This window comes from Phodopus roborovskii, unplaced genomic scaffold, assembly GCF_943737965.1.
Source record: "Phodopus roborovskii unplaced genomic scaffold, PHOROB, whole genome shotgun sequence".
Taxonomy (NCBI): Eukaryota; Metazoa; Chordata; class Mammalia; order Rodentia; family Cricetidae; genus Phodopus; species Phodopus roborovskii.
In genome coordinates, this window is record NW_026126517.1 from 28919405 (window position 1) to 28938853 (window position 19449).

The following is a 19449-nucleotide window of genomic DNA, read 5'->3' on the forward strand; positions in this document are numbered from 1 at the left end:
GAAGGGAGACAGGAAGTAACATATATAGCATGGTATGATATAAATATTTAAGAACTAGGTAGTGCTAATGGTTGCACATTGTGCATATTGTAAATACTAATAACTCTTACATTTTTATATTATCAAAATGCAAGGGCTGCAGAAAGAGTTCAGTCAGTAAAATACTTGCCACACAGGCATGAGGACCTGAGTGTGATACCTAGTACTAATGTAAAAGGCAGGAAATGATGTGGCATGCTTATAATCCCAGAACTGGAGCAGTATAGATAGGATTCCTGGAGCCTGATAGTCAAACAGTCTGATAGGTGGGCTCCCAGGTATGGTGAGCCCAGTTCCCAGTGAGAGACAAAAAAAAAAAAAAGAAAAAGAAAAGAAAAGAAAAAAAAAAACAAACCAAAACAAAACCCACAAGTATCTCTTAAGGAATGCCTGATTTTGGCTTCTAACTCCCACATACATACTCTACACACACACACACACAAATACGAAATTTTTGAATGTTTTGCCATAATTTTAACAGAACTCAAAATTAAGCAAAAATCACTGATTTAAATACTTTTTAGGGTCCCTGAAATATAGTAGACTGCATAGGTAGTGGAGAAGGAAAATGAAAAATTGCAAAATGTAATGTTTTCGATAACACTGTGTGGTTCAAAGGAAATGATTGTGAGTCAGGGCAAGTTCAAGGCAGAGTAAGCAGATGGCAGAAGAATTGTTGCCTGTCATGCACAAGACCCTAGGTTCAAACAAAAAAAGTGAGTAAAGACTGGACAATAGGTTTGTATTCTTGTCCATTTTATTTTCATTTTATACTTACAACTAATTACAGTTTTAACAATGCATATTTTTAATAATCCTAAATGTAGTTTTTTCCCATCTTTTTTTTCTCATTGTTGAAACATTTCTTACCTAAGTTTGCTGTGACAGGTTCCTAAAGGTTTCCCTCTCCATTTTGGTCACTATATTACAATCACAGCCTAAAAGCCTGCAGTGTTTGAGGTAAAGTCTAAATAAGATCCTTATAAAATGGGATAACGTCCTTCCCCAGTCTTATAATCCAATGCCTTCTGAACTTCCCTGTTACTAGAACACAAGGTCTTGATTTACACGTTTCCTTTTCTTAGAGTGCCCTTTGGTGTTTATTGACCTGTCTGCCCATCCATCGGGTCTTCCAAGAAACTTTCCTAACCCATCCAGTCTCAGATAAAGGTCATGGCTTAGCTAGCCCTCAGTTCCTCCCAGCACTGGTTTCTCATTGTTTACTTGTTGATTCCTCTGTTGAATTGCTAACTTCTTGATGACAAGGACCAGATCTGTCTTCCATGATTGAATACGGCAGGTACCTAGCAAAGCAAACTTTAACACTGTTATACATGTATTACATGGTTTTCATAATAAGTGAGAATATTGAAGGCACAGAACTGAAATTAAGCCAAGTGAGAGCTGACAAGCAAAGACTGATTTAAGAGAATGTTTTAGAGGGAGACATGACATTTGGAATGAGCTGTGAGTTAGAGCAAATTGTTGAGAAAATAGACTACATTCAATAGTTACTGAAAAGTAATTTTGTACTTGGTACTAGTGTACCAAGACTTGAGATCATATGGATCCTATTGAGTGTATTGATTATCTCTTATGAGCATATGTATTTCCCAGAAGAGCTCTGTTTGTGTTACTGTACTTTATGTTGGGCATGTGAGTGGGCAGTGCACAGATGAGACAGCACTGTGTGGGGATCAGAGGACAACACCAGGTTTCTTGCCTGAGCCAAGGTCTTTGTTGATTGCTTGTGCAGTGCCAGCATCTGGGAGTCTCCCGTCTCTGCCCCCATCTCTCTGTGGGAGCACAGATATGTACTACCATACCCAGCTTTATTGTGGCTCTGGAGATTCAAACTCAGAAGCTCACATTTGCATCCCAAGCCCTTTACCTCCTGAGGGGTCTCCCCAGTCACTCCTTTATGGTGTGATTTATATAAAGCAACTATCTCTCTAATATAAAGCAACTATCTCTCTAAATTTTATCTAACAGTCAACTTTTTGTTTTGTATTTTTTTTTAGCATCAATCCAAGTAGCAAATATTAGGAAATGTTACTATGGCCAGGTTTCAGGGAAGTTATCTGGTTTTCGTAATAATTAGGTCTTAAAATTCTTTTTTGCCATTTAGAAATAGCTTCATAAATTCTTGAAAATGGTGCATTAGTGCATGAGTCTCAGCAGGTTAACTTTCAGACCATTTTCAGTACTTAATTGTTACATCAGTTTAGAGATCTGGCAATTGTAAGTGGTAGATCTTATTCAGGCTATATTAAGAGTTAAATAGAAGGCTGTGATCTTACTCCTCTAACTTCTATACTATAACAAACTAAGATTTTAAGTAGAAAACATTAAGATTATAGTTTTAAAAACACAAAACTTATGTTTTGTCCTCTTAAAGTTGTTTTTAACTATGTGAGTGCTGAGTGATTTTGTTTTCCTTCAGATATACTGCAACATGAATATTTTTATCTAGGCTCAGCTTGCTAAGGTCTTGAAGCATCTCCTGTTATATACATACAAATCTTTAAAATTACAGACTTACATGTTGCTAAAGTCACACAGAAAAATGTTTCTTTGTTGTTTCTTACCAACAGTGCCACCAATTCATATTTGAAGGTATATTATGAGTTAAAAGTTTTTATTAGGGGTAGAAATCCTTTGTTTTAAAAGGTAAAACATTTTAAAAGTCACGTACATTAACCCTTGGCCTAGGCTAACCTCAAGCAAATAATGATAGCTCCTGAGTTGTTTCAGGTTTGTGGCTATTGTTTCTTATTTCTAAGCTTTTAGAAGTAAATGTTTAAACCAGAGCTTAGAGCAAACTATAGCCCAGACAGACTATATTTATGTATGCTTTATTTTTGTAGAGTATTACTAGGCCACAGCCTCACTTATCCATTTGTTCATTATCTGTGGTTGATTTGAAGGTTGTGAAGAAGTCTTCACAGCATGACCATGGCTTATGGCAAGAAGCTGCCATTCAGAAAACGGTGAGGAACTCCTAGGAAAAAGGATGGGGAGGATAGTGTCTGGAAGCCACGGGCGCAATTGGTGTTGCTGGGAACATGGCAGCGGTAGAGAACTCTGTCACAATGTGGGCTCTCATAACCAAAGACTCTTTAATAGCCAGCAGATGCTGGCTATGCAAAGCAGGCAGGCTAATAATGGCTAAAATGTGCTTGTGGGGATAATTTTTACATTATTGAGTCTATAAAAATTTGAACTCTGTATTAGTCTCAACCTGCAGTGATGAATGAAACCACCCATGGACCAACACATGGCAACCCTATAATGACGGAGGAAGATGACCTTCTGGAGTGATGCTTTTTCGCATCTTGGTTTAGGAGTTCAGAGTTAAGCATTTGTCAAAACTTAGTGTATATGCTCTGAAGACTTGATCTTAAGAATTTCTTTGCTGTATAAGTTCTACATTTTAATTATGAGACAAATCCTAAATATCATATTCTAGTTAATGATACACCCCAAAGCAGTTAATGTTAAAATGCCAAAAAAGGAAATGAATTAATGAATCCATAGAAAGACCTGAAATGACATTGAACCATTGTTTTAAAACAACAAAAACCCTTTGAGTTCTATATTTCATAAACAACTGTCAGCCATGCCTATAGAAACCTTGCCTTGTGGTTGAGCTTTTGACTGACTGATTTGTTGCATGTGGTCTGTTTCAGAGACAGTCATTCTGCTAGCATTGACACGTGTGCATTTCTGTCATCATTCATGTGCTCCAGTAGGACTCTGCTGATTGATGGTCCAGTGGAACTCAAAAGAGGCCTACAGAGGCAGGAGAGGCATCTTTTCCTATTCAATGATTTGTTTGTTGCAGCCAAAATCAAGTAAGTAACTTGTGTATAAAGTTAAATTTTCTCTAACAAAGACCACATCCTCCACTAGGTGTTTACTATAAGAATGGCTGGCCTGTATTAAATGACTAGTATCATTTTTAAAACTTTATTCATGTTTCTATGTATGTGGATGTTTTGTCACATGTGTGCAGTGCCCATGAAAGCCAGAAGAGAGCATCAGAACCTCTGGAACTAGGGCTATAGATGGTTATGAACCAACATGTGGGTGCTGGGAGTTGAAGCTAGATCCTCTGGAAGAGCAACCAGTACTCTTAATCACTGAAACAGTTCCCCAGTCCCTCTAGTTAGTATCTCAAGTGAGGTGCCTAGATTTTTAAAGTTGTTTATTAAAGTGTTAGTTCAGGGTCCTGTTTGTGCCTTGACCTCAGGAAACATAGGAGAGGGCAGGGAAGAATGTGAATGGTATAGGCCATACTCCTCTAAAGCCTACTTTCATATGGCAAGTGACCTGGCAGTTTGCATCAGTGTGTGTGTGTGAAGAGTTGCAGATAGTGACCAATGTGAGGAACAAAACTTAGATGCTGAGGTAGGAAGTAAAAGTTAAGGATGTGCATTGTGTACATTTAGATGAGGTAAGGAATTATTAAAGGATGAAAAGCAGCTAGCCATTAAAGACCTTGAGAAGAAGATGAGCTAAATAACAAACTCCTCCAAAGCATTGCATCGGGATTATTTCAGTAGGTGGCTCTGCCTCAAGCCTCCTGACCCTGAGGCTGAACTGGACAATCCATTTGGAAACTAGAAAATCAGTTCCTCACTTGTTACTGGTTTTCTTTCATATTACTTCTCACAACATGGTTCCCTGCTTCCTTCATAATGAAAATTCGTTCAAAGGTGATGACACTCATTTCTGACCTATACTATTTATTGGTCACACAGACAAAGGGTACAGCATGGAAGAGACCCTCACAGGGTGCATAAGGAAGCTGAGAGTACTGGGGGACACTTCAGAAGCTTGGAATCACTAGGGAGTTTGGAATTTAATTTCAGTTGATGAATGCCATAATATCATTTATATTTTAAAAAATATTTACTCATTATATACAATGGTTTGGAGTAAAGGCAAGAGTAGAAACAAAGGGACTTGGTCCCTTTGCTCATCACTCCTTCAAAGTCCTTATTCATAGAATAAATCTCATTGCAGGTTTTATTTACTCAAATGGTTCTGAATAGTAGGAAATTCATTTCCCTGGGCATTCTCTTCATAGTTCAATGCCTTCTCAGTAAGCCTGAGATCTATATTATGAGTATTAAACCTGTCGATTAAGTCAAAATGTATTGTATTTCAGTATCAAGAATCTAAGCGAGATTAGGAATTGCCAGAAAGCAATCACAGCCGATTTAAGGTAGCTTGCCTTCTAGGTCTCCAGAGCTGAATGCTAATAGTGTTAGCCCTACTCTGTTTTGTGGTGGTGGTGTTTTTAGTTATTTTTTTTTCTAGCAGTCATAACCATTCTATTTGAAAATGTATTATAAATGTTTCTCTGATTCCAGACTCATTTCCTAATTGTGGGAATTAAGATTCACTGGACTCAGTATAGGTTAAGTGAGGTTTATTTGGGAAGAATTAATTTACACAGGAAACAGATGACCGCCTCGGGTCCCCCACTCCATGGATGCCACCTGGACGCTCTCTCCAACCTGACCAGGAAGCAAGAGAGCGAGTTGGGGTCAGGGTCCCTAGACCTAGCCCAAACGGGTGTGGTTGATATCTCACTATAATTTTCAGTATCTAAGATGGGAGTACTTTAATCAACATATATAAAAAGTCACTTTATATATATTTGCTTCCATTAATGCAGGCAAGAGAGAGCTAAGTTTGCCTACTGTTGCAAAAGTCCTAAATAACTATCCATGTTGTTCCAAGGACAAGACATAGGGACAATAAGAGATTCTTTGCCCTCCCATAACAAATACAGAACCTCCCGTAAAACTCAAGAAACAAAATAACAAGAGCACCCATTTTGGTTTCTATTTCACTAGATATAACAACAATTTTAAGATAAAAAATAAAATAAAGTTAACTGACATGTGGACAGCAAGCTGTGTGGATGAGGTGGGAGAAGGCAACACGAACACTCTGAAGTCTTTTGTCCTGGGCTGGCCCACAGTGAACTTTGTGGCCACTTTCAGGTAAGAACCACGGCTTGTCCTTAGGTTTATTTCAGTCAGATACTAGGACAACTTCTAGAACAAAGAGAAACGGTTTTACCAATTTCATGCCTAGTTTTTTAAGGAAAATACTCTGCTGTGACTATATATTGAGTAATTCTTCCTTTGCCAATGAAAGGTCTCAAATGGCTAACTTTATAAAGGCTATTTGAGTAAAATACATAAAAATTAGTGATAAATACTGAGGACTAATTTACCTTGGATTAGATGGTGGCTTTAAAAAAAAAAAAATTCCGTGAAGAGAGCTTGAAGGGAGAGAATTTTTGGAATTGTGGAAGCAGAACTGTATGAACCATCTAGGAACCTCCCCTTCTTAATGTCTAGGAAATATGTTTGAAATACTGAGACCTCGAGCCCAATGAGTCCTTTCAAACCTCGATAAAAATTCCTTCACCGAAGCAGTTCACAAATTAGCACAATGAAGTTTGCATAATGGATAGTTTTGAATGACTTGTTTACTCTGTTTTGTTTTGTGTGTGTTTTTTAATAGCTTTGTGTGACACAGATAATGTGTCAAAATACTTTGGTGTGCTAAGTTCTGATTTGCTACCTCTAGAGCTGCCATAAGCATATTTGCCATGTTAGAGAGAGTGAATTAGTTTCCCAAGCCTCACTCCCGGGCTGGCATGTGTGTCTTCCAGCCTGAGTAAGGTTGTTTGGCTCTGCCTTGGGGTGAGCTAATGAAAACTCATACCTGTGATTGTGAACAGCTGCACCACAGCTCCAGTATTGATTTCCATTTTAGGAGCTTAGTGTTCAACACACACACACACACACACACACACACACACGAAGCTTTTCAGTCTGCTTCTCTTCCTGCTTTGTCACCAAACTACTCAGGCATCCTTCTGAAGCTGACTGCTCACTTTTCCAGAGACTGTTCCTCTGTGGATGAGGAGTGGGCACACCATTCCTTTCTGTTGTGCACTGCTGACCTGTTCGGGATTTGAAGGACTTGTTTAGCAGAAGCACATTCTTGTGTCATTCTCTGTACTTCTTCCTTTCCATGACAGAGGTCTAAGCTTGGAGAAAGGAAGCAGTTTCACAGGAAGGTGACCATGTATTCTAAGAATCTCCACTCTGTAGGAGGGGTGAACCATGGGGCCATTTTACTGACACAAAGCATGGCTCTTTCACCACACGATGAAGGCCAATATTCCCAGTAATGTCATGTAAATCTCAATATAATTTGAAAAGAGCAATTCCTTCTATAGTATTCATCACATCCCTCCTCCCCCCACACACAGAAAGCCTACACATCTTACTGAACCGTAAACATCTGTCAATGTGAGGAAAAGTCTATAGATTCCCTTTCCATTCCTCCCCAAAACAGCCCAAGTAAACACAGAAATAGGAACGACTAGGAAATCACTATAGACCTTTCCTCAGGAGGCACTGTCTCTCAGTGTGATGTGTGGCCCCAAGTTGGTTCCAGAAGAATCGATGAAATCTGAAAGAACAGTCAAGAGTTTGGTAAACATGGTTTTTTCCTGGTTTAGACAGCTGGGCTGTAACCATGAGAGACCATAAGAAGCTGCACCTGGCTGAGAAAATTCAGGAATGTACTGTTTTCTGGAAACAAAATGTTTTCAAATTAATAACTTACTTTTTTAAAAAGATACTTTAGAAGTTCTAACTGCCTGCCCTGTAGATAACTGCTTACAATTCAGCAATACTTGAAGGCTCTGGAGAACAATGAGAGTTGGGCAGAGACTGCCGGGAAGAAGGCACAGTGTACCCCAGCACCCCGTTTTTGAAGACTTTAGCTTGCCATAGTACCAAGTAACTAAAATTCAGTCTCTCAGCCATGAGCACTGAAATGAAAGAAGACGCAAAGTAGTTCCCACTCACCATAGCATTTACAAAGCCTACCCAAAGGAGCAAAGTCCCTCCTCTGCCATTGGAAAAATGGGGTGAAAGAGAACTTTTTATTTCATAATGTGGGTGATAGAATACTTTTTTCTAAATCAGGATTTTATATAACTGAAACTAGAAAATCTATTGGAGGAGGTTACACAAAACAAGGGGCTAAAGCGATTACTCCATGGTGAAGAACACTTACTGCTCTCTTAGAGGACCCGAGTTCAGTCCCCAGTACCCACATCAGACAGCTTACAACTGTCTGTAACTCCAGACCCAGGGGATCCAACAGCCTTTCTGAGCCTCTGTGGGCACTCACATACATGTGGGATATATACAAAGATTTTTAATGAAAAACTTTAAGATTGTCAACTATGAAAATGTTGTGTTCCATGCTAAAATAATGCACAATATACCATCTGATTGCCAACGCTGGCAGATTGCTTCTATGAAGAGTTAAGATATAAAGTTAAAATAAATTACAAATGATATTAAACACCCCCTTCCCATGGGCAGTCTTCAAAGTCTGTCATATCATTTGGAGTAGGGCCTAGGTCCTCCCTGTGTGTAGGCTGAAAGAGTAACCCTATATGGGGAATGGGCTCCCAAAGTCCATTCGTACACTAGGGATAAATACTGTTCTACCAGAGGCCCCTGAGACTGCCCAGGCCTCCTAACTGACACCTACATGCAGGGAGTCTGGTTCCGTCCTATGCTGGTTTCCAAGCTATTAGTCTGGGGTCCATGAGCTCCTCATTGTTCAGGTCAGCTGTTTCTGTGGGTTTCTCCACCCTGGTCTTGACCCCTTTGCTCATCACTTCTCCCTCTCTGCAACTGGATTCCAGGAGTTCTGCTAGTATTTAGCTGTTTCTGCTTCCATCAGCTACTGGATGAAGGCTCTAGGATGGCATATAAGGTAGCCATCAATCTCATTATTGGGGAAGGGCATTTAAGGTAGCCTCTCCACTATTGCTCGGATTCTTAGTTGGGGTCATCCTTGTCAGTCTCTGGACATTGCCCTAGTGCCAGATTTCTCTTTAAACCATAATGGCTCTTTTTTTTTTTTTTTTTTTTTTTTTTGTTCTTCTCTATTCTTCCCCCCCCCCACTCAATCTTCCCAGTCCCTCATGTCTTCCTTCCCCCTCCTCTTCTCTCCTTCTCTTTCTTTTAACTCCATCTCCCCCTCATCCCAAATTACTCAGGAGATCTTGTCCCTTTCCTCTTCTCAGGGGGACTTTGGATCCTCCTTGTTTCCTAGCTTCTCTGGTGGTGTGGATTGTAGGCTGGTGATCCTTTGCTCTATGTCTAAAATCCATATATGAGTGAGTACATACCATGTTTGTCTTTTTGTGACTGGGTTACATCACTCAGGATTGTTTCTTCTAGTTCCATCCATTTGCCTTCCAATGTTAAGATTCCATTGTTGTTGTTTTTTTTTTTTCCTGCTGAGTAGTACCCTAATGTGTAAATGTCCATTCTTTGTCCATTCATCAGTTGAGGGGCATCTAGGTTGCCTCCAGGTCTGGTTATTACAAATAATACTGCTGTGAACATAGTTGAACAAATGTCCTTATTTTTTCTTTTATATATTACTTTACATGTCGATCCCAGTTCCCTCTTCTTCCCTCCCTCCCTATCTGCCCCCTCACATGCACACTGACCACCCTCCCCTCCCATCCCACATGTAGGGCAATGCCATCCAGGTGGGGTCCTTATTAAGAGTAGAATTGCTTGATCTTGAGGTAGACTGATGCCCATTTTCCTGAGGAACCGCCATACTAGAAATATTTTTAAAGTTTGTGACTGATGGACTTATGGCAGTAGAAATATACTCATATATTAATCAAAAGGTTTTAGTAATCAAAAATAAAGTTTTTGAATACTAAATTACTATTTTGCCTTGTGCATATAAGATTTAAAAAAAAATGTTTTCTGACATACTTGTTTCTGGGCCAAGACATTTCCATCTACCTGCCAAATCTTGCATTGATCTCAATATTAAGCATACTTTCTATTTTTATGAATGACAACTTAAGAGAATAATCCAAGTTTACAGGTATGAAGATGGAGGCTTCAGATAAATGGCTTGCCTATGGTGATCTCACATGCATACCATTTTGAGAGCAGATGTTTCATTTCCAGCACAGATATTCTTTCTACCAACAAGCCCCCTACCCTTCCAGCATTGTTGAAAGAGTAGTGGTGTTTTAAAAGGCATCTGCCCTGGATCCATGTAAATGGATATAACAAAGCTATCCTGAACTATGTGATCTTCCCAGGGGACTGATGCACCTCTAGCATCTTCTAAGTGGTTGTATGAAGCTCACAGCATATATGTACAGCTACATTTATAACAGCAGGCTGTTGATATAGTAACCTGAATTGGCAGACTTTAAAATGTTGGCATCAATATTTTACTGGTTTACTTCTCTCCCATTTTCTTTGATTGTAGCTCTCCAGAACAAAAGGACAAGTGGCTCTCTCTCCTTCAGAGGTAATTTTTATTACATATATTTTTAATATTATTAGCCTGTGGTTAAAACTAAACCCTTCTTCTTAATAGAAATTGACATTTACCTGCAAGATAACTTATTGCTTGCATTGTACACCAGCTAGAATGTACTGTAAATAAAATTCTGTGGGTACAAGGACTTCTTTCTAAGAAGGGGAACACCAGGTTCACATTAGATTAGATCACATTAGAAAGAAATGAATCACTGATGTCTTCCAGCTACCAATCAGAGATGGTCATTTCTTCAAAGTGCATTTTAAGTCCCCATAATTGCAAACCTCAAAAATTGGTAATTATCCCTACCATTGACTATACCAAATAAAACGGTCAGCCTGGGTTTATCAGTTAGAGGCAAAGTTCTTCCCTCCATCACATGGGATAATCAAGATTTACCCCATGCCAGGCAACTAGCTAAGTGAGAAGTAAATTCATTGTACAGTAGTAGTATGTAGTCAGGTACTCCCCAGTAAGCTGGAAACCTGTTCAGAGCAGACAGAGGCTGTATGGACAAACCATCATTCATAGGTACGTTAACCTGGCCTCACCTTCAACACCACTTGACATGGATGTCCCAGTGTTTTGGGGGGCCCATGCCTAATGACCTGGGGAAAACTCTCTTTCAACCTATCATATAATCTGATTGTGCTGAATCTTTCATGTGTCCTCCCCACCCAAACAAAAGAGCATATAAGTATATTGACAATATTATCAAAATAGGTTGATTTTTTTTTAATGAACAATTAGTAAATCTCATCTGACTCACTGTTCTTTTGGATTATTGTTGCATTTGACTAGATACATCACTCTAGAAAAAGAGAAGGACTACCCAAAGAGCATTCCCCTCAAAATCTTCGCTAAGGACATTGGGAATTGTGCTTATGTAAGTGTCTCTTGAGCCAGAAAATTAATTTCCAGCTCCCTTCACAAGGTACAAAATATTGTGGGTGAAAAAAAGAGGCAGGCAGGCTGACAGCCAGTGTGTGCTACAAAAGGCAGACATTTGGAGGTACCGTGGTAGGGGTGTGTCTTTATATGCATGAAAAAGCAAATGCTAAAAAAACAAATGCTAGAGAGAATGAAGCAGGGGAAATTCACATTGGCTGCAATATTTAACATTTTCTCTTGGCTAGAGCATTGCTTGTCAGACATCTTTTCATGTGGCATGACGATTTGTCTGGACCCTCTCAGGAGCAGTTGCTGAAGCTTGTAGTGACTCCTAGGAGGCATTTGTTGTTAACATAGTTCTTCCCAACTTGCCACCTCACTTGGGAGGTTTTTGAAAACTCACTCTGAATTCATAAGAATTAAGAATTAAATCCCTGAGATTATCTAAGGATCACCATGATAAACATCAAGATTTTAGCCTCAGTTATGTATTTCTTGTGGGCTAAAATTGTTACAAAAGAGCCAAACAAACCATTATCAATCCTGAACAATGGGAACTTGTATTCTCATGATATTGTAGACTATAATATTTACTACACAGCAGCTCTTGGTCACAGTTCCTGTGTGCATGTGGAAGCAGTTCGTGAGAATTTTGTTTAAGAAAAAAGTTTAACATGCTGACCAACTCCTAAAAGCCAGATCTCACTGCTTAAAATACTCAAATTTTTTTAGGCTACGAAACTCCCAGATCTCCAGTAAAATAGGAGGGAGTGAAAGACAGAACAAACAAAAACCCTAGTGTGATTCTGCTTGCTTTGATATGGTTGGTTACATTAAAAATGTTCCAATTTTTATTACAACTAAGTAAGGAAAATACATGTTTAAAGAAACTGATGCCTCACTCATTTTGGAAGAAGAAATAAGAGATGCAGTCATGTGTAAGTCAAGGTAAAGGGACACACTCAAGTTTTTCCCTGTGTCTCTGTCAGGGACCAGTGCTTCCAGACTGAACCCCAATAGGGATGTGCCCGTGGAAGCTGTGCTTTTATTCTTAGCCTTCAGTTGTAGGTATCTTGTTGATGAATTCTGCTAAACTCAACACATTTAGTTTTGTCTGTTTCATATTTCCCTAGGAAAGAAAGTACTTCATGCTGAAACTCATTTGTTCTGTCCCCCAGAAAGGCTTGCAGGAAGAGATAGACTTTTGTAACTACAGTACTGAGTATACATGTGTCCAGTGGGAAAATAATTGCCTACACAGCTATTTGGGAACATGGGCACTTTGCTACAAGAGAATTTTTGGCAGAGTCTCTTAAATTGAATGGATGGACTTTCATACCTAGAGGGGCAGGGTGGGCAGAAGAGCCTCTTCTAAAAGCCTGTTTTAGACTAAAATCTGCTTTGAACAGTTTTTAATGCCACTCTGGTAGATAGATACCAGACATTGGGCCTTCCCAGTCCTCCCTTTTGTTCTCTGAGACACTTTGGTGTAGTCCTTAGGAATAAACAAAACTCATGAAATCTGTGTGCATGCTTTTCTAAAGACTTGTTCATTGTACCATGTAAGTAAACCCTGTGTCAAAGGGCAGAGCACTATTTTCTAGTTGTTCTAATAGTGATCATATGTACTTAGGTGTGAGGCTGAGTTAATTTTCAATAGCATGCATTGTATGAGAGTCTCTTGGAGCCCAATGCAGTCTCCAGATACTGAGGCTCTAACTGGTTTCTCTCCTCTTGGTCACAGACTATCTTTCTGTGGGGAGGACTAGGGTAGATGGCCCTATCTGGTTGACAGAATGAGTTTCCAAGACCTTCCATGTTGTCATGGAGTATTTTAAGCCATCAAAGGACTGCAGCACTGTACACCCCAGTAACTCCAGTGCCAAACACTTAGGGAGTTCTCACTCACTACCCTGAAATCCCTTCAGTAAGCAGCAGTTCTCATCCCGGCTTCTCACAGCAAAGAAACGAAGCCCACAATACACCAGCAGCACTCGAGAGAATGAGGTCCAGTTCTGCCCATTGCTTTTCCCACTGGATTCTGGATATGCACCACTTGTAGAGACGAAACAAAGGAATAGCCTTGTTCATGTGTACCCATGTGTTAGGTTCATATCCTCTCACTCATGGCACTTTCTGAAGCACATCCTTTGAGAGAAAGGGGTGGATTATTTATGGCCATAACATATCAGAGAGTAAAAGTGGTTCATAACGGAGGGCTTGTGTTCCACTGTGCCCGTACGTGAGATCAACATTCAACTTTGCATAATTACCTGACAATGATTTGTTCAGTTTTAAACTCTTCATTTATGTCTATATTTTTTTTCTTTACAGTTTAAAACTATAACAGTAATGAATTCAGACACAGCGAATGAAGTTATCAACATGTCACTACAAATGTTAGGGATAACTGTAAGTTACTTCTGCTAGACTTTTTTTTCTCTATATAACATGGTCTTGCTGTGTAGCCCAGGTTGGTCTTGAACATGTGATTACATGTGTCATAAACAATATCCTGAGATATTCTCTTAAACTTTGGTATTCAAAATTATACTTATTTGTAGTTTACTAAGTATTATCCCTTCTATCATGATACAACCAATAACCAAGTTACATTTACCCCTTAAGACCATAATGGGTTAAACTAGAATCTTACAGTAATAATGTGCATTTTTATTATGTGACCTGCATACAGACACAAAAGTTGTAACTTCCTTTGCTCCCTTATCACTATTCAACCGACCATCACCTCCTTGATCTTGTAATACTGTTTTTATTGTAAGACACAGTCTCTGGATGATTACTGGTTCCCAAGGGTTTTTTCTGTCATGCAGTTTTTGTATTGACTGGCTTCAAGTCCTAAGGATGACAGCTGGCTCCTCTTAAGAATTAGTAAATAAAAACACAGCTTTGAATTCTGTCATAGATTTGAAGAACATTACTGAGCTTACCATGTTGTTCGGCCTTGCTTTGAACCTGACCCTTGGTTTTTTGGGGTGAGTTTGTGAATGGTGTTAGTGGAAATGATTGGAATAATTGAAATATTGAGAATGAGGTCGTGGGAGGAGAACTGGAGAGTCCCCCTTTGCCTTCCTGCTAGCACCGTACAGAGAGTTCCTCTGTCAACTGTAGGGTGTAGCACGACAAATTTAAAGACCTCAAGACAGATACTGGGGTTCAAGCAGACGACTAGAGCAGCAACGCAGCCAAGTCAGTAGATCTTACCTCTACCCAGCTGAAATGGCAATCCTGTTTCTACAAATCCTCAGAGGCAAAAGGCTCTGAATTCCTGTCTCCTCCTCCTTCTATTCCTTTCTCTGCCCAGCCATTTCTTGCTATCTCTACCTCCCTAGTTCTGGGATTAAAGGTGTGTGATCCCAAGTGCTGAGATCGCCTTTATGTGAGCTATTTCTTTTAGGAGTGGATCAATTTCCTGAACTCAATATAGCCTTGAACTAGCAGAGATCTGTCTACCTCTTGATCCTGAATTCTGGGATTAAAGCTGTATGCCTGGCTTCTATGGCTAACTAGTATAATTGCTTTGTTATTTTGATCTCCAGTAGCTTTAATAAATCATAAACAATATATCACCACAGTGGGGCTTCCTTTTTAAATACACTATGATAGAAGCCATCAAGATAGCTCAGCTGTAAAGGTGCTTGCTGTCAAGCCTGATAGCCTGAGTTCCACCCACAAGACACACTGAGTAGGAAGAGAGGACTAACCTCTTAAAGTTAATCCTCTTACCTCCACAAGTATGCTGGCACACTATTTATGTGTGTGTGTGCTCGCATGTGTGTGTCCACACACACAATAAGTGTAATAACATTTTAAAAACTATATTGTGACATGATATACTTAAGACATCATATTACTGCTTGTTTTAGTATTAAGACCATAATGACTCAAGGCAGCCAAAATTTGGAATTTAAAAATATGATTAGTAAAATTTAATATAGTTAAAAATAATTAATTTTATATGCACTGAGTAAAGTAAGTATTTTTACCTTGATTTCTAACCTACACAAAAATGACAGAAGAGAGTGCAGTTTTAGATTAAGAAGGAAGATTAACTATTTCATGATGAGTTTTCTTGGACTTCTCCTTTAAAGTTTGATCTGCTCATACAAAAATCAAAAAAAAAAAAAAAAAGAAAAAAAAGAAAGAAAGAAAGGAAGGAAGGAAAGAAAGATAACTAGGAATTAAGCCTATTTTATTACATCCATTCTATAAGGTAACTTATGTTTCTGACATTGCCTAAGATTTGTTTTTACTAGATTGTTCCTCCTCTGTCTAAAGGACAAGATAGAAAAGAAATGATCTATTTGTGCATGCACTTCTTGTGTCCAGGAGCAGTGTATGGTATGTGCAAAGCCAGTACCTTCTATTAGAAGGCCAGGGCCCTAACTTGGTTGCAAATTAAAGGCAGAACAATGAAATGCTTCCAACAGACTTGACTATCTCTATTCTAGCTGCATATAAGAATTTTACCTTGTCCCTCCTGAAGTATTCAGCAAAGTCCACTTAGTATTATTTCTCTTAAGTGGGATTTATAGTATTGTTGGATTTTAAATTACTAAATGTTTTTTGTTTTCCATGACTGGGCCTGTTCTCTAGCTAGAATTCTTATCTTTTCTGTCCCCTAAACTGGATGGAGTTGCTCAAACTGGCATCAATGCAACTCCAGAAAGCCTCTTGGTCATTCTCCTGCTCAGAAACCCTGAACCAAAAACTGGTCTCTGTTACCTGATTTAGTCTCACAGACAACCCTGTTTACCGTTTTCTAGGTAAGAAGTTTGTCTTGCAGGGGCACATTGGAAGCTAATTCCAGTATTCTCTGAGACCATTAGAGAATCTCAGAAGTCAGGAGCAGCCCTTTAGAAAGTATATTATTCCTTTGTAAGGGCTTGCTTAGGCTTTTATACTCTGTGGACCACAGATAGGAAGGGTCTGATTCCACTGCAATTTGTGGGATCCTAGGTCAGCACAGGGGATGGGCATGAGAGGACCAAGAGTGATGGATCCTATTTTGAATGGGATATAGCTGTAGGAATAAGCACTACTACCCCAAACCATATGTACTTCATGAATCCAAACAGCATAAAATGCCCAAACTCTGTCCTCATTCAAATGCCTAACATGAAAGATAGGTTCTGATTTTTCTTTATCTCAAGGGCTCGGAGAGAGATTACCAGCTGTGGGTGAATTCTGGAAAAGAAGCAGCACCATACCCACTTATTGGTGAGTGCCTGTCAGTCTAAGATAGCATCTATGTTTCCTTTGGCTCTACCATCTTAAGCCTCTCAAGTGTTTCCTATGAGCTAGACAATGGGATCCTTTCTCTCGGGCTACTGATGATTATAGTTGGGAAACATATATTTTCCTCTTGGCTTTCTCACTTTAAGAGCATATCTTGCCAAGCCTTTTATTGGAGGTTTCTTCTCTGAGAGAGCAGTATGCACTGAAATTCCTTTTGATGATTTGAAGAGTCTTGAGTTGCCTGTTCTTTTTCCTACCCCCTGCACTAATGGCAAGGCTGCCTCTATACACCTAGTACTGTGTATGGTACAGTGATACATTGTCACCCATCCCTAAGTATCTAACATCTGCTCTGTCCCAGAATTCCTTTAGCTTCACAAAGAAAGTGTCTTGACATTAACCATTTTAACTCCTAAAAGTCTTCACTGACTAGTTTAGCAACTAGTAATCCCCTTTACTAGTTCTCTAGCCAAATTTCCATTTGTTTTTAGGATTTTGTTTTGTTTTGTTTTTTGTTTGTTTTGCCTGTGAGACACTATGTAGTCCAGGCTAGCCTGAAATTCAAAACCCCACTGTTCTGAGGAACTAATGATAAGGAGATTATAACTTAGCTTATTTCAGCTGTTTATTTGAAAATATTTATTGGTTAGTAATTTCATGCTGGTGCAGATCCTAAAACAATAACCTCAACAAGTTTTTAGCAAGTTTAAAACACCCTCTGCCTGTGGAATACTGTGCAGTGTGTATTGTATACATCATTTTGAGTAGTCCTTTGTCAGTGAGGTCATTTTTGAATGCTTGATTATTTCAAGTGGTCTGAGTAATTAAAACCAAAGTGTTCTATGAAATGTTTGTCTACTCTAATATGCAGGAAATAGGAAGCTGCTATGCCATGCTGAGGGTAAAACTGATTCACAGAGATAGGTTTGCTTTTAAATACTGTCATTTATGCAAAAGTGAATAAATAATGAAATGTTATTTTAAAACAAAATAAATTTAAAATAATTTTAATAAGTAGATGGTGACTTTTAGGCACATAGCCACTTTAGACATCATTGAGTGCTACTAGCTAAACTCTATAATTAAAATTTCTGCTAATATGGTTTGCAAAGTAGTGTGGATTAGCTGGTCATTTTTATAGATTAGCTTTGCAGTATTGCTGTTATGGGGGCTGTCTTGCCTTAGGATTTGAAGGTTGCTACAATGTATACATGTCAGTATCACATTTTCCTTGTATGCCTGTGTCAGGTGCCAAAGAAGGGCTTGCTGAGTTACATTCACTATCTTTACTTGAAGGATCTATATCATGGCAAGATTGAAGAATTATACCACAGCAATGAAATTACTTGGAGTCTTAACCAACTAAATTCCAGTTATGGTCAGATGTGCTAGATTTAGTATCCCTAATTTGTCTGTACATCGTTGTTGTATTTGTATTCTGAACCTACTATATAGTTCCTTTGACTGTTGCCTATGAATAGCAGTCTCAAGAAGAAGCAAACCAGAGATAAACCAGGACAGTGAACAAGTAATTGTACAACTAACAGAATAAGAAGAAAGTATCTCCCACACAGATGGGCTAGATAATAGTCAGGTTGAATCTTTGGGAGAATTTTTGGGGTTTGGGTGGTGCTGGTTGTTTAGCTGCCTAGGTAGCCCAGGTCCGGTCTTGTACTTACTATTGCACCCAGGCTGCCCTTAGACTCAATAATTCTCCTGTCTCAGCTTCCCAAGTGTTGAATTTCAGGCATGAGCCACCTCACCTTTGTACTAAATTTGTGTTCGTGAACACAAACAATGGAATGGGGGATGCACCACTCCATTGCCGGGTTGTAGTGATCCTTACAAAATAGACATCTTTGTCCCTATTCTCAAAAATAACGTTACCTACTAGTGTTTTCCTTGTTTGATCCATATATAGTGCCTGCATGATGCCAAGGTAAATATTGTCCGACATGGATTTAGATTACAGATCACTAAAGATTTACAGACCCTTTGGTGTCAAGGGAGAATATAAGATACTCTCAAATATTCTTAGATGCAAACCTAGAAAAGGGCAATGTGTAATTCATAAACTGTCTACAGTCCTTCTAAGGATTCTTTGAAGATTTTCTTCCTCCTCTCACCATTCATCTGTCGTGAGACAACCACTGTGATTTGATAGAGCCACCTGCAATGTGCAGAGGCCCCTGTTGTCGACTGGGCACATGGATTTTCCAGTGAACAAAAGGACTCTTTATCCCAGATGTCCCAGGTGTAAATCACTGTACACTCCAGCTTGCAGCACTTGCTGGTGGTACTCAGTCAGCCTCAAGTCTGCATTTGGATTTTCCTTTATAGGACATGAGTATCCTTATGGAATTAAAATGAGCCATCTCCGAGACACTGCCCTTCTGACACAGGGATCAAAAGACTCCGCCACCCTGTCCCAGCTCCAAGAGCCTTTCCTCATGGAACAGCTGCCCCGAGAGATGCAATGCCAGTTCATCTTGAAACCCAGCCGCCTGGCGATGGCCCAGCAACTGAGCGGTGAGTCGCTTCCCCTCCTTCACAGACCCTCCTTTCAGCAAAAGCTTGCCTTCCTGAACACAGATGTAGCACAAAGTCAAAAGCCCAACTTCCACCCAGAAGAACTCCCAAGTATTAGTTCCCCAAAGAAAAGACAGATTTTGGAAGCTGGTTCTACAAACTGAGCAACAGGCTTTACTGACTAACCCTCAGAAACAAGTGACAATAATCTGTCCCTTCTCCCCCTCTCCAGCCTTTCCCCTTTAACCTTATGCCCACTGCAGTCAAAGGCTCCAGCGATGCTGCAGGTGCTTCAATGCCTTCTTTGTG

General features: G+C 39.4%; 1 protein-coding gene across 1 annotated transcript in view; it reads left to right on the plus strand.

Annotated features, from left to right (window-relative positions):
• Arhgap20 (Rho GTPase activating protein 20) overlaps positions 1 to 19449 on the plus strand; it is a 74417-nt gene that overhangs the window by 34562 nt on the left and 20406 nt on the right. Inside the window, 7 exon segments of the mRNA XM_051197457.1 lie at positions 3729 to 3893; positions 5907 to 6056; positions 10408 to 10449; positions 11263 to 11347; positions 13687 to 13764; positions 16527 to 16593; positions 18952 to 19140. Of these exon segments, the coding sequence (XP_051053414.1) occupies positions 3729 to 3893; positions 5907 to 6056; positions 10408 to 10449; positions 11263 to 11347; positions 13687 to 13764; positions 16527 to 16593; positions 18952 to 19140 (776 nt within the window).